The sequence below is a fragment of the Populus euphratica genome, unplaced genomic scaffold (assembly GCF_000495115.2).
Source record: "Populus euphratica unplaced genomic scaffold, PopEup_1.0 scaffold413.1, whole genome shotgun sequence".
NCBI lineage: Eukaryota > Viridiplantae > Streptophyta > Magnoliopsida > Malpighiales > Salicaceae > Populus > Populus euphratica.
In genome coordinates, this window is record NW_011500055.1 from 397,905 (window position 1) to 414,364 (window position 16,460).

General features: G+C 33.4%; 2 protein-coding genes across 2 annotated transcripts in view; one reads left to right on the forward strand and one right to left on the reverse strand.

The window, feature by feature from the left end:
* Nucleotides 1-1,607: 1,607 nt before the first annotated feature.
* LOC105107859 (uncharacterized) overlaps nt 1,608-16,460 on the forward strand; it is a 56,126-nt gene continuing 41,273 nt past the window's right edge. The window contains exons 1-2 of the mRNA XM_011001926.1: nt 1,608-2,173; nt 2,325-2,332. Coding sequence (XP_011000228.1) covers nt 1,633-2,173; nt 2,325-2,332 — 549 coding nt within the window. The 5' untranslated portion in view covers nt 1,608-1,632. The remainder of the gene's footprint in view (nt 2,174-2,324; nt 2,333-16,460) is intronic.
* Nucleotides 12,193-16,460, reverse strand: part of LOC105107850 (uncharacterized) — a 4,923-nt gene continuing 655 nt past the window's right edge. Inside the window, exons 2-6 of the mRNA XM_011001918.1 lie at nt 15,694-16,253; nt 15,382-15,534; nt 15,116-15,163; nt 12,895-13,147; nt 12,193-12,705 (exon numbers count right to left, since the gene is read on the reverse strand). Coding sequence (XP_011000220.1) covers nt 12,384-12,705; nt 12,895-13,147; nt 15,116-15,163; nt 15,382-15,534; nt 15,694-16,219 — 1,302 coding nt within the window. The 5' untranslated portion in view covers nt 16,220-16,253 and the 3' untranslated portion in view covers nt 12,193-12,383. The remainder of the gene's footprint in view (nt 12,706-12,894; nt 13,148-15,115; nt 15,164-15,381; nt 15,535-15,693; nt 16,254-16,460) is intronic.

The window sequence follows — 16,460 nt, forward strand, 5'->3', positions numbered from 1 at the left end:
ACCTATTCCCTGAGCTAAATAAAAGATTGCACGATCCCAGTCAACTCTACTACTCTTTTTTATTTGTTTTTTTGTCTTGAGGCCTTTTTTTTTTTTTTTCCGGGGGAGGTGTGAGCAGAAGGGGACCAGGTTATAAAGTGATCTATCCTTTTCTAAAGCTGTAACGTCGCAGAATTTATCAGGATTCAAAAGTCTGTGGGACTAGAAGATTAATGAGGAGAGGAAAGCCAGAGGCGCAAAGAAGCGAACCTGACGATTCGACATTGTGAAGGATAGGCTGAGCTAGGTAAGAATATATACTTGCTCCTAACTTGTTTAAATCCCTTCGTCAATGCATTCTCAGAGTGAAGATTTGCTCTAGTAAAGCCGCGTGTTATAATGCTCGGTGTCAAGGTTTTCCCTTTCATTTGTAGCTGTGCTTGTAACTACGATGATCAATATAGAATTATATACATGGTTGCTTTTTTTCCTGCATGCTTCACTTCTTTCCTTGCATCGCATCAAAAGAAAAAGGATGTAATGATGCTTCCAACAACATAATAGAAAGGTAAGTATGGTCATCGAGCATTGCACATGTCCATAAAAGGGGCAGGCACCTATATTGCATGCACTATCAACTTTTAGATTTAAATATTAATTTATCAAGTGAAAAAATCAAATTGCCCTCCATGCTTGTGAAATTATATATATAAAAAAACATATGTGAAAAGAAAAAAAATACCCCGGGATACATGGCTTAATTTTTCTTAATTCGAAGGGTAAAAATATTATTTTAATAAAATTAATAAGTGAAAAGAAAATAAACTCTTTTTAACTTTTTTGTATTCACTATAATGGAATAGAATTGAAATTAATTAACACTAAAGTTAAAACTTTTCATGATTGGTTGAGTTGGTATTATAACTATTTTCTCTCTCTTTACTATTCTTAAACTAATTTTTTTTCTCTCAAGTCATGAGATTGAAAAATAAAAAAAATAAACTTTTTGATCAGTACAAAAAGCATCATTAGCATGTGATTAACAATTTTTTTTTCATATTTTATATGCTAGTCCTCTATCTTTACATATAATTTTTTTTACTATGATTTCAAGCTTAATTCATTTAATTAGATTATAAAAGGGAACAATTGAAAGAAAAAAAAGTTTGAAAATGAGAGAAAAAAAGAGTCAGTCGTTTCACTATTCAACCTTCCCCTGTCTTTTAGTTGTTTTGTTAATGTCTATATTATTAAAAAAAAAAACAAGAAGAAGGGATTAGCCCAACTTTTTTAGAAATTGATAAGTTCTTTTTAAGAATTTCCTTGTATTAATTTGGCATCGATTTTTCTTTTTAAGATTAGAGGTCGAGTTAGATATTGGCACTTGGTGAGGAGTTCGACAGAGTACTTAACGAATGGATTAATTGATTGTCAATAAATTTTGAAACATCCTCAGTAAATTGCTTAGCACTCAATTTATAGATGTTAATCCGCCAAGCCCTCCACCCTTAACAGTCTTCCAAATTATTTGTTTTTTGTTTACTTAATGTTTTCAATGAAGAGTATGCTGGAAACAAGAACGCACGTAGCATTACGAGCTCGCTCCTAATTAATAATGAATGCAATTGCAGATAACTTTAAGGTAGACGAAAAATGAAGAGAGAAGGCCAAATGGGGACATATATAACTGTAGCGAAGGATGTCTACCTAGCAGCCTTGGAAGAAGACTGGGATAGGATGATATGTGCTTGCAGTGGCAGCAGTGATATGTACGTGATGTCTCCAGTAACGGTTTCGGAAGATACTCCATTGCACCTGGCAGTGTATAGCAACAAGATTAAGCCGCTTCAAACTCTACTCGATATTGCCAAAAAAACTCCAGTGCTCGGGGATCCCTATACAAAAAAGAACGCGTATGGAAATACAGTTCTTCATGAAGCAGTTTTTGCTGGAAATATGGAAGCAGTAGAGCACTTACTCCACGGTGAATATGATCTTTCAATGCAACTTCAGACTAAAAACGCGCTTGGGGAGACTCCATTGTATAGAGCTGCTGCATGTGGTAAGAATGAAATAGTGAAGTATTTAGCTCGACAAACTGGCCAAATCTCAGAGGGAAAGCTATCAGAGGATCACAGCAAGAGAGAAGATTCAAAGCCGATTCTTCATGCTGCCATCCAAGGACAACACTTTGGTTCTGTTCTTAATCCTTTTATTCTCTCTCAAACGAGATTCTTAAGACATCTAGCACACACATTCATCACCAAACACTTTAGGTACAACTTAAATCTACAATTTATTAGGAAAAAAAAGAAAGTAAAATGACATTATACTTTCTAATGCAGACACTGCTCTGACGTTGCTGAAACTGGATCCATCACTTCATGAAATGAAGGACAATCAGGGAATGACCTGTCACTACAAAAAACAGGGGCTATTAGCATCTGAATTTAGCAACGGATAATTCCGTTGCTAAATTCAGTAACAGATTTGCAACGGATTATATATATATTATTTTTTAAATATTAGCAATGGATTTTAGTAACGGACAATCCGTTGCAAAATTTACATTGAATTTAGCAACGGATTTTCCGTTGCTAATTAAAAAAATAAAATTTAAATATTAATATAAAGCTGAAATTATGTTGACCGTTGATTGCATAAAATCTAAACCGTTTATTTTCGCTCTTTCCCCCCACACTGAAATACAGACACCAACAAAATCATTTACAGCTGAAAATTACATCACTTTCACTCTTCCAGTGCATCCGTCATCCCTAATAACAATATCAATCCCTAACTGTTGAAAAATCACCCTCTCTTCATCGATTTCATATTCCTTTATCCGAAACTGTTCATCATTTTCGCATTCATCTTCAGCATCTGTAATTTCTTTTCTTCATCTTCTTCTCCTTCATCGATCTTACCAGTTTCAATATTTCTATATAAAGCAAGAAAAACAGAGACCCATGGTAACATCGCACCAGACCCATCATCATCAGTATCGAACATCCTGATTTACCCTTTCTCTGTAAACGGGTTAGGTTTTGCACTTTTTTCTTCAATAGCTCAGGTAACTAATTTAGGGTTTTTATTTTTTTTGTTGCAATTGAAGTTACACTAAACAGTTCTAACCTAAATTTTCTAATCTCAGGTGTTATCTTTTCGTGTTGATCCATCTCTCTCATCTGTAACTGAAGAACGTACAGGTAACAATTGTTTTTCCTGATACTTTGAATAATAGTTTTAGGCTATTAATTCAATAATATAAGGTTTATAAAATGTTTTTACCATGATTTATAATCTAATTATGCATGTTTAATTGAAAATTTATGAAAACCCCCAAATTAATTTTTAGGGTTACGGTTCATAAATTGAATGATTTTATGCAAATTGACCAATGCTGGCAATTCTTGTGTCTGGAAGAGAGTGATTTATGGAAATTATGCCTGTTTAATTGAAAATTTAGCAAAACCCCCAATTTAATTTTTAACAATTAGTTTTTTGATGCTGGGTGTTCTTTGATGGGTGTTCTTTGATGTCTGCAAGTCTTTTTGTCCTCCTGTGCGCCAACACCTAGGTGATTTAAATGCATTCATATACTTATATATATAAAAAGAAACTTGGTTGTTGATATTGTGTTTTGTTAATAAGATTGTTGTTTTATTTTTGTATCTTCATTCATTATTTTTAAGCAAGCTAAACATGCTCTCTTTATTTGTGGGGTAATCGTGTAGATGGCTTGTCCTGGATAATGACAGTGGAATGTCAGCACCACATACTAGTTGAACATGCCATAACAGTAGCAATTGCTTGGAGATATTTCAATTGGAACTCTCTCTATTCTCTGTATACATTGTCTCGGGTTTCCAAGTTCTTAGTAGTTGGGCGGCTTAATGTTTATGGTGGTTATGCTTGGAACAGGAGAAAAAAATTGCTCTCAGCAAAGTATATTCTAAAATACTATCTTAAAAGATAATTGTATATGATAACATAGATATATTCCACTTTTCATAACTGAAAGATAGCCAAAAAAAACCTTGTAATATCAAATATGTATGTCAATTCTTGGATTTCATTGATGTCAGATATTTATGAAATTAATACTTGCTTTAGGAACTTGATTCTAGTTCCATTGCTTTATTTATCAAAGCCCTTTTCCTTTTCCTGAATAATAAAGTTCTCAAGTGATTTATTTTGACTGCTAGTAGACATAAATGTATGTATATGTGTGTGTGGAGAGCATGAAACATGCTTAATCATTTCAATCAACTAAAGGTTAGTTGAAACTGAAAATCAACTAAAGCTAATTTGATCCCTGTAGTACCATAAAGCAGTATGCTTTCAATATTTAATTATCCATAAAGACATAGTTTATAAAGGACAAATCCAAATCAGTATAACCTTGTGTTTATTCTTGAGTATGCTTAATAAGGTTAATCTTAAAAGAGAAGTATTCTCAATAAGGTACATGAATTATTTCGGGAACATTTTAGCAACACATCATCTCTTCCTTTGTTGAGATGACTAAAGCTCACAACTGTTATAGTACCTAATGTTTGCTTTGTTATTTGGCTTTTTTTTTAATTTCTGGGTCCTGACATGACTTTGTTCAATATGATGAATTAGGTTTTTAAGCGTGGCAGCAAGTTATCTTCCTCAATAATTAATCATCCTTTGGGTTCTTCTTTGCACGAAAACGGTGTGTTGCGTTCTTATTACTATTTACTATGGTCTCCTTAATGCTTTGTTCTTTTGAGGTCTTGTGCTGTTATACTACATGTCATTTACATGGAATATCATTTAATGCATCCAGCTTTCGTTGTGCTATGCTTTTTATACCTTGTTGTTTTGCTCTTTGAACTAAAAGCATGTCATTAGAATTTCCTTTTATGCAAAGGCTTGGTTTTGTAGAAAAATTATGTCCTGCCCATAAAAATTCATATTAAGTTATAGGTTTTAAGAGATAATAATTACAGTAAATTATAATTAATTTTTTTGAAAACTATAAGTTAGTTCCTTGTTATTAAATTAAATGAAATTTATCAGGTTGGATCTTAAATGAAAAAAAATATTTGTTATGAGAAGACAAGTATCAAAAAAATAATTGATATTTAATTATTATTTCACTATGATATAAAACATAGATACATTGTATATAATTAAAGAGACAAAGATACAAATGTTGGAATAAAAATAAAAAGATCTGAATATATGATTATGATTTCATTTACCATTTCTTAGTTTACCAAAAAAAGATTTGAATAAAAATAAAATTTTTTGATGGATCTAATAAAAATAAAAGGCTAAAAAAAAAATAAAAAACTCATTTGAGGTTGTAACAAAAGTTAGAAGGATCAATAAAAAAAAATTAAATCCAAAACTACTGTAAAGATAAATTTATTTAATATTTTTTCAACTAAATATTTTTTTTCTTTATCCATTTATTCTGTATAAAATACTAATCAAACATAATCTAAAAGTGTACTTTTGTCAATAATTGGCTTATATAAATATAAATGAAAATTATTAAGATTTATTTAAAGCATTTAACAAAAACTCAATAACAAAGACTAGAAGGAAAATAATTATCCAGGTTTTAACAAACACATGTGCATATATCCCATCATTAACATTTTTTAGCTTGATATATGTTTGAACTGGACAAATAATTATAGTTTATTCATGTTGTACATATTTTATTTTAAAGGATTGTTTAAATAGTAGTAGTTAAAGAAGTATGCTTATTTCTAAAAATACTTATTGGTGTTGTCCTGTTAATTAGATTAACATGGATGATCGATCATGGATGTATCGTCGTCTTATGGATGGTCGCCTTCGTCCTGAATACATTACCGGTGTTAGAAGATTTATCAATTTTGCATTTTCAATTGATAAAAATATATCTGGGGGAAAAATTAGATGTCCTTGTGTGAGGTGCAAAAATCAAAAGTTTTTAAAGGAAGATGATGTTTGTAAACATCTATTGACAAAAGGTTTTATACCTTGTTATGAAAATTGGACAGTACATGGGGAGCCTTATGTTACGGAACCAATATTGGCTGGACCTTCATCAATTGGAATGAGTCATGTTATGAATGATGTTTGTCTAGAGAATCCATATAGAAATCTAGTTATAGATGCAATGGGGGTTGGTGATGCATTCTATAATGATAACGTGTCTAGTCCTATGGTAGCAGGGGAAATTCCAAATCCGGAGGCAACTAAATTTTTTAATCTTTTGAAAGCTGCGGAGGAGCCGTTGTGGGATGGGTGTACCAAGCAATCCAAATTATCTGCTTGTGTACAATTGCTTAATATGAAGTCAACATTTAATTTGACTCAGAATGCCTTCAACAATTTTATTGATTTTACAAAAAGTTGCATGCCTAATGATGAAAATTTGGTATCAAATTTTTATGATGCCAAGAAATTTATGCGACCACTTGGACTTGGGTATGAGAAATTTGATGTGTGTCCTAATTATTGTATGTTGTACTATGGGGCTGATGCAATGAAAACAAATTGTGATTTTTGTGGAAGTTCACGATACAAACCTAGAAATCCAACCAGTAAAGGTTCCAATAAGGCAGAGAAGCAACTTCGATACTTTCCCTTAACACCAAGGCTTCAAAGACTGTTCATGTCTCCATATCACGCCAAAGATATGACATGGCATCATTATCACAAGTCAGATAATGGGGTTATGGTGCACCCATCTGATGGGGAGGCGTGGAAGGAGTTTAATCGTGTTCACTTCAGCTTTGCATCAGATCCGAGAAATATTCGATTAGGGTTGTGCACTGATGGGTTTTGTCCATTTGACATGTCTTCAAATACATACTCTTGTTGGCCAGTAATTGTGACTGTTTATAATTTGCCTCCGTGGAAGTGCATGACTAGACCATTCATGTTTTTGACAATGCTGATTCCTGGGCCAAAGAATCCGGGTAAAAAGCTTGATGTTTTTCTAAGACCTTTGATTGATGAGTTAAAGAATTTATGGTCTGTTGGTGTTGAAACATATGATGTCTACAGAAAAGAAAATTTTCAATTAAGGGCAGCTTTGATGTGGACCATTAGTGACTTTCCAGCATATGGCATGTTATCGGGGTGGAGTACTCATGGAAATCTCTCTTGTCCTTATTGTATGGAGCATAGCAAGGCTTTTAGATTAAAAAATGGACGGAAAACTACATTTTTTTATTGTCATCGACGATTCCTACCCATGAACCACCCATATAGACATCAATCAGATAAGTTTTTGAAAGGAGTAATTGAAAGGCTCCCTCCTATACCTCGTCCATCTGGTTTGGAAATGTTAAATGAAGTGTCCAAGTATACTGAGGGACATATTGGAGGTTCATCATATAATGTTAAAATTCCGGGATTTGGTGTTAAACACAATTGGGTGAAGAAGAGTATTTTCTGGGAGCTTCCATATTGGCATATAAATTTGATTCGTCATAATCTTGATGTCATGCATATTGAGAAAAATGTCTTTGACAATATTTTTTATACAGTAATGGATTGTCCTTATAGAAGCAAGGACAATTTAAAGGCTAGGTTGGATATTCAATTGTATTGTCATAAGCCAAATTTACATTTGCAACAAGATATGAGTGGTCGGGTTTACAAACCTAAAAGCACTTATTGTCTACACAAGAAACAACAACAAGAAGTGTTGTCATGGATGAAGGAGTTATCATTTCCTGATGGTTATGCTTCAAGCATTTCACGATGTGTGAAAGAGGCACAATGTAAGGTTTCGGGGATGAAGAGCCATGATTGTCATGTCTTCATTCAAAGACTTCTTCCAACCGCTTTCCGACCTTACTTACCTAGACCATTGTGGGAGGCTTTAACTGAACTATCCGTATTTTTTCGAGATATTTGTTCAACAAATTTAAATGCCCAGCACATGGAGTTAATGCAGATGAATATAATTGAAATAATTTGCAAACTTGAAAGGATTTTTCCTCCATCCTTCTTTGACTCCATGGAACACTTGATGATACATCTACCTTACGAGGCAAAAGTTGGTGGACCAGTTCAATATCGATGGATGTATCCATTTGAACGGTATGCTTCATACTATGTTCATTTTATTCATTTTTTTTAATAAACTAATTGAAAAAAATGATATAGGTATATGTTTTATTTGAAGAAGAAAGTTACCAATAAAGCTAAAGTTGAGGGTTCCATATGTGAGGCGTACTTGATTGATGAAATTACCAATTTTGCATCTCATTATTTTGGTGATGACGTGCAAACAATTTGGAATCGAGTTCCACGGAATGATGGTGGTGGCCTTACAAGTGTAGATGGATGTCTCTCTATTTTTTCCTATCCAGGAAAAAAATTATCCAAAAGATTTTATAGAAGGCAGTTGTCACATGCTGAAATGCAAATTGCGCACAACTATGTGATATTCAATTGTCAAGAACTGAAGCCTTATTTAGAGTAAGTATGAAATATTATTTTTTACTAAATTTATAATAATTTATTATTAACTTTAACATTTTTTAAATTTTAGGCAATGCCGTCAAGAGCTAAAGTCACAACAACCATATGCGAGTGATGGTGAAATTGAAAAATTATGCGAAGTGATCTTTCCAAATTGGTTAAAAAATAATGTAAGTATTTTAATAAAATTAATTTATATTTTATGTCAATTAGTTACTTTAAAAATATTATTAATCTCTTTTAAATTATTATTTCTTATGGAGTTAACTATTATGCTAGGTGGAATACCAATCTAATGGAATTCAAAATCAGCTTTTTGGACTTGCTATGGGCCCTTCAACTTCAGTGAAATGCTATAATGGGTATTATGTGAATGGTTTTAAATTTCATACTCAACGTTATGGTCGTTTTAAAAAGACAATGAATAGTGGAGTTTGTGTGAAAGGAAGTTGCTATGATGATAATGAACGTGATTATTATGGAATGCTTAAAGAAGTTGTTCGGCTAAAATACTTAGGGAGTAAGTGCAAGTTATTCATGTTTAAGTGTAATTGGTATGATACAAGACGAGGAATTAGAGTGCATCCTTCGAATGGTTTGGTTGAAATCAAGCATACATCTCGACTACAAGGAAATGAAGATTTTGTGCTAGCACAACAATGTCAACAAGTCTACTATACATATCCACCTGGTAATAAATCATCTGAATGGTGGACGGTTATTAAGACAATTGCTAGAAGTCGTTATAATGTTGACATGGGTGAATTTATTAAAGATGCCAACAATGTAACATCATTTGATGTTGATCAATCAGATGAGATTTCTCAACCATGTTGTGTCCTTCCTACTCAAACACTTGATGATCCAAATATACTTGTTGAATCATCTTATTATGAAGAAATCGGGCAACATGAATTGCTTCAACTTGACATAAATTGGGGAAACAAAGATGATGAAGAAGAAGATGATGATGGTGACGGTGATGGTGACGATGATGGTGATGGTGATGATGATGGTGATGGTGATGGTGACGGTGACGGTGACGGTGAAGAAGAAGATGATGAGGATGAGGATGATTGTTATGGTGGTGATGGTTAGGAGTGATGATAATAATGAGTAGCGCAATTTAATTATATTTTGTAGTACATGTAATGAATTATCTTTAATATATGTATGGATAATTTTAGCATGCCTCGACGAGGATCTATATTAGATTCTAGGAGTGACAGGTCCACATCAAGGAGTGACAGGTCCACTTCATCCAAATCATTTCAAACTACATCAAGGCATAATAACAAAGGATCCACATTTCATCAACCTGTGTATCAGAATGCAAATGAGTATTATATACCTACTTTGGGGAGTACACATCCTCCTCAACGTGATTATAGGAGGGTTGATGCATATCAATATTGTGAGGGCTTTCGTTTCCAAGATTTGCTTCAAACTCAAGGAGGTTTCCCTCGAGATAACCAATTTGTTTATGGAGGACATAATTTGTATAGGAGTTATGAGAGAGTTAATGGTGATGATGATGATGTGAACGTTAGAGATGAAGACGAGGGAGACGATAGTAATGAGAGAGGTGTATGTGATGAGGATCAAGATGGTGTTCCATCATATCATGGTTCAACATGTTCTCCACACAATTATGATCAAAGTGTTAAAAGGAAGGGTTTTGACACGCCAATAGATCCAATAACAAGAAAAAAAGAGCTTTGTTTGTATGGAACAACAGAGTAAGTTCAAACTTTTGAAAACAAACTTATTAAAGTTATATTTTCAGGTATGAAAAAAATTACTTTTTATTGTGTAATTATTTGTTTAATATAAGTTTGTTATTATATATTTTCAGGTTCAATAACGCATCGTGTGGGCGTGCAATCGGAGATATTTTGAGGTCCAATTTTAAGGGAGCATGGCACTCTTGGGAAAAAGTAGATTCAATGTGCAGGGATGAACTGTTTAAAGAGTTTAAGGTAAGAACCAACACTAATTGCCATAATATTCTTTTTAATTTTGATAACTTTAATGTAGGATTATGAAAATTATCAATTAGCTATGATTGATTTGTGTTATAATTTGTACTTATTTCATGTTTACTTTTTAATATCATTTAATTTCTATAGTTATTACATCATCTTGCAAATTTTGAACAAGATAACACAATATGTTAATTATTTATATAATTTGAAATTTTGTGCACTTTTTTTACTTCGTATATATATTATTTGGTAGAAAAAATATTCTTTTCCTGAGGAAGATGAGTCGATTGTTCGTAATATTTGGGAAGATAAGACAAGGATAGCTTTGAATCAACAATTAACACGAGCTCGCAAGAAAGCCATGTCAAAAGAAAACACTACAAATATTGTAGATTGCCTTGATAAAGGTCCTGCCTGGATAAATAATGATGACTGGAATCAAATGATCAAAGATGTTTGGTCCACCCCTGAATTTCAAAGGAGGTCTGAATCTGCTAGGAGGAATCGATTAACCAAAACAGATGGCAAAATAAGCACTCATTCTGGAGGAACAGTGTCATTTGCATCATATTGAGCTAACATGGTAAGAATTTTTTTTTTAATGCTTAAGATAAGAAATTATAATTTGTATTTTTATCTTTTATAATATTTATTAATCTTGAAAGCAAGAGGAAGCTGGTGGAAAATAACCTCTATGGGATGATGTCTTTTCAGCTTTGCATCAAAGTACTAAGCAGTCTGGTGGCTTCGTCGACAACAAGTCACCCCCCTTCACCCGCTGCTCGAACATAAAAGGTGGAACCACCCTCTGCACCCGCTGCACGGACAGATAACATGTAAACAAATTCATTAGTGTCGGTACAGTGTCATTAATTACAGGAAAATGGGTTCCCTATCATGGACACGTATTCTCTTTTATTAAAGCAACAGAATGTACATTGAAGTACACTCTTATTTATTGCAGGGCATAAAGAGCTGCGTTTCACTGATTTTGAAGTAAATTCGAATATGGGCATTGAAAATGAACTTAGATTTCAGTTTGTTTTTGTGTATTGGTTGCGAATTAGTTGATTGGTTGAGAAATAATTGATTGGTTAAGTTGGTAAAATTATTATTTTTTTTTCAGATTAGATTTTATTTTTATTAATTTAATTGTTTATTTATCTAGAATTTTAAACTTATAAATTGAAATCAAAATTATAATTCAATAATATAAAGAGTGATATTAAAAAGAGCAACACTTAATAAAGCATATCAATATATCTTAAATTTTTTCTTGTTCTTGAGCTTAATTAAAAAAATTCTTTAATTTTACCTAACTAATAAATACTACTCATAACTAGGAATAAAGAATTATATAGTTAAAAATAAACTAAATTTCTAAAGAATTAGTTGGACAGGTCAACTAATTGGGAATTGGTCAACTGATTGAATTAGAGCAATTAAATTAATTAAATGAATTGATTGATCAGTTAAAAAAAAATCAAGGGATGAGTAGATAAAATACATTTTCTTATCAACTTAAATTTTCCTTTTGTTAATTTAAACTTTTTATTGCCTAGGATTGTATCTATATAAATAAGCTTGTAATCAGAACTAAGAGATGTATATAAAAAAGCTTATAAAATTTATTCCAATAAATGATACGAGAGCTTGTGTTTGATTATTTTACATAGCCAATCTAAATATCCCATTTCAATGTCTTTGTTTGACCCGTGATAACTATAAAATTTAGTATATTCAAGAAAAAGCTTATAATCAAAATGTGATAGATGCATGCAGAAGAGTTTAAGAGTAACTTTGAGAAAACACTTAATGAAAAACATTATTTTTCTCAAATATTTCTTGTTGTTTAGTTTTGCTCTTTAGGGATTAGCTTCTACCACACCTAGAGTTTCTTCCAACATGTATCTCATAAAAATATGACATGGGGTTACGATAGTACAAGAGTAGCTAACTCACCTTGAACCATTGTATTTCTTCTTGTAGCTTGAGCACGGGGCTGGGCTTGGTTCCTCCGCGGTAGTGCTTCATGTGTGCAATGTGGTGTAACAAAGTGTAGCCATTATTATCGATCTTCCAACTCAGCTTGACCATAATTGGTTTGAACTTTTTCTCTACAAAACGGTAAATCGCCCACTGTCGATGCATCACAGCTACATGCATTATGTTCTGTCCTGTTTCATTAATAAGCTCAACATATTGAGGAAATTTTTGAAGTATTTCTTTAGCAATCTCTTCTATTCCATTACTAGTTGCTATAAACAACGGGTGTACTGCTCCTGCTCCGTTCCATGGGTCTACTCCTTGTCCTCCTTTTCCTCCTCCCTTCCCTGGGTCTACTCCTTGTTTAGCAATCTCTTCCATTTCATTACTAGTTGCTATAAACAACATTTCATTACTAGTTGCTATAAACGACGAGTGTCCTCGTTTTCCTCCTCCTTCCCCTTGGTCTACTCCTTTTCCTCCTCCATCCCCTGGATCTCCTCCTTGTCCTTCTTTTCCTACTCCTTCCCCTGGGTTTCTTCCACCCTTTTGTCCATCACTTTGTTGTCTGCTTCCTCCTTGACCAGGGGTTTCGATATTAACTATGTTAGAACCCACTACATTGATAGATTGCCACCAATGATGCTTGTTCTTTTCTATAAGCCACCGGGCAAGTTTCAGTGCAGATTCATGCTTGTTCTTTTTTTTCTGGATTTTTCCAATTTTCCATCCTATCATGATTTTTCCAATTTGCCATCCTATCATGATATACAGAGAGAGAGCTATAATGAATTTTCTGCAAACATGAATAGAGTATACGAGAAAATAATACAAATGTTCAAATTTGGTGAGATGTGTCCAAATTTCTACTCCTGTGTCAATTTTATATTTGCAAGTATGGCTTTCAAGAAAATATAGATTCTTTGAAACTCATTAGGTGAATGCACATCAACATTAAAATTAGAGTCAAACCATAAAAAAGCTTTAGAGCTAAAAAAACTATGATTAAAATTAGGTTAAACTCTTTTGATAACTAAACATGTCTTGGACATCAGAACTATGATTAAACTCTTTTAATAGCTAAAATATCTTGGCAGCGTCTTGTAAGACTCCTAATAATTGTCTTCTACAAATTCCCTAGCTTTTGTTTTAACTCTCCACAACTGCATTGGATACGAATTTATTCGAAACTTATCATCTAAAAGAACATTAAGCTCATATGTTATGATCACCATTTATTATAGGTGGTAGTTTTTAGCCGCTCATGTTTAGTTGCATTAATTAATGGTGAATGACCTAATACAATTATGTCTACCTTTCAATGACTTAATCATAAAAATTTTGCTATTTGTGTTTGTGAGAAGGGGAGAATAAGTCGTGGACAGGGAAAGTAAATAATTAAAGTTCGTGCACTCTAATGGGCTGATTTCGTTATCTGGGTTGTTGAGGTAAATGGTAGAATATTTTTATGTTTTCATTAAAATTAATTGAAATTTTATGTTGATCCTGAATGTAAAGTATAATTCATTGAAAAATAAAAGTAAAGAGTTACCGTGCTCATTATTCAGAAATGAAAAACATCTTTAAGAGTAGCAGGTGGCACCACCAATCGAATGTGTTGAAAGAAAACATGCTATGAAAGAAAATAAGGGTTGTGGCCATGGGTATTGAGATACAAGAATCACAAATGGCATAGAATGAGCCACGAAAACAATGGTTTATTAACTGGCAAGCCCAGAAAATCTAAGTCAAAAAATCAAAGACAATCTATTTAATAAAATAGAACTTCAAAGCTTAGGTTGAGAGCATGTATAAACAAGAAGACCTCAAAGAAAACCAACGCTGAAACAATATTAAAGAGGTCGAATATGCATAGACCAATGCTAAAACTGGAACGAACACGCCCAGAAATCTTAGGAACTAGTCTGCAACAACACCAAACCAAGTAAAGAAAGGTCGAACCAAAAGACCCAATACAGTTTGTACATAATTTGGTTGAACTAGAAAACTAGGAGAAATAACAAAGGAGCGTGAATCACACTCACGTAAGAGTAGGCGATGTTACAGAAGATGTTTATGGAGATAGATCCAATGACAATGAAACTTCGTCGGAAATAACGAGAAATCCAACGGTCTAGGAATTGTTGAGAAAAAAATGAAATTTGGGAGAACAAAGAGTGACAGCGATGTGATGAAATAAATAAAAAAGAAAACACTGAAAGCTTGCTTAAGCTGGAAAAAACCCAGGACATAGGAGGGGGCTCTGATACCGAGATAAAATATGAAACAATTGAAACCTATACCTAAATAAGAAATAGAATCATATTTAATCTCTAAATAGGGAGGCTATCTCTAGATATGAAGGATCTTAGATTGAGTCTCAAGTCAATCCTATAATTGTTAGGAAATTATTGAAATATCATCTAACATGCTTCTAAAATACATCTATTTAGCATTGTTGTTGTTGACAGCAGGAAATTTCGTCCTTCCACGAATTACTTTTGACACTTACTAAGGAGGATATTGTTGCATGAGCAGTATCGTTATTGTTTCTAAAGCTTTAAACCCTGGTTGCTTGTGTTTAAAACCACAATGCCCAGGCAGCATCGGTCAGAGCAATATTATTATCAATATAATAGTTGAATTACTTGATGATTTAGGGCTGTCCAAGATAGCAAAATAGTTTCAATTTTCAGTACCTTTTTTACTCTTGCTCTGGTCAACATCACCATTTGATGCGGAAAGGCCTGGAAAAAACTCTCAACTTAAGTCTAATCAAACCTTGGAGGATTTAAAGCAATACAATTTTACATGGCTCCCGAAAAACAATTAAAACCCGAAAATCGTGTTTAATTAATCGGTTAAACAGCTTTCCTTGAGAGCAGATGCTCGAACGGGGTTTAGCTTATTAATGCTTATCAAATAAAATAAATGAATGAAAAAGAAAATGTTGCATCAAACATACAACAGTATATCAGGTTCTTAATGGAATATTTGGGCATTGCGCATCCACTCTTGAAAGCACGAGGCATCCCAGCAAGGAGATGAAGACCGGTCCTGCCCTGTTCGTCCGTCATATCAAGTGATCGATCCAGTTCGAGCAACGTCAGAGCAGTTTCTGCATTGAAAGTATAATGTCATTTGATTTGTTTTTAATCAATTATAAATTTATGTGGTATCTAATCTTAGATGTTTAGGGATGAATGTGTGTGCAGTGGGAGTGTCTATAGATGTCTTAAGAGTTTCATTTGAGAGATAATAAGATTAAGAACAAAACCAAAGTGTTGTCCTTGGATGGCAGCATGAAGAATCGGCTTTGAATCTTCTCTCTTGCGGTGATCCTCTGAGATTTGGCCCATTTGTGTAGCTAAATACTCCACTATTTCTTTCTTACCACATGAAGCAGCTCTATACAATGGAGTCTCCCCAAGCGCGTTTTTAGTCTCAAGTTGCTTTGAAGTATCACTTTCACGCTTTTCTGTAGGTTTAAACTGGAGTAAGAGCTTTACAGCTTTCATATTTCCAGTAAAAACAGCTTCATGAAGAACAGTGTTTCCATACGCATTCTTTAATGTACAGGGACTCCAGGGAATTGATTTTTCATCAACAATTTTAAGTAGACTTTTAAGCGGTTCATCCTTTCTGCTATACACTGCCAAGTGAAATGCAGTATCTTTTAAAACCGTTATTGGAGCCATCATGTACTTATCATGTGGTCCATTGTAAGCTGTTTTCATCGAATTCCAGTCTCCTTCCGAGGCTGCTTCGTAGACTTTCTTCATAAAAAATGGAGGTGTACCCATTTAGCCTTCTCTTCTTTGTCTATCTTAAAGTTCTCTGCAATTGCAGTAATAATCACGAGCTAACTCTTAATGGTACGTAAGTTCCAGAAAAAAGATGCTCTTAATTAAATACATCAAGTAAACAATATATATTAGAAGATTGATTGATACAGATAGCTAGCTAGAACTTCGCTCCCAAGACGTACGGATCCTTGTGGATTAACATGACAACCAATCATCTAGGGGGGGGGGGGGGGGATTG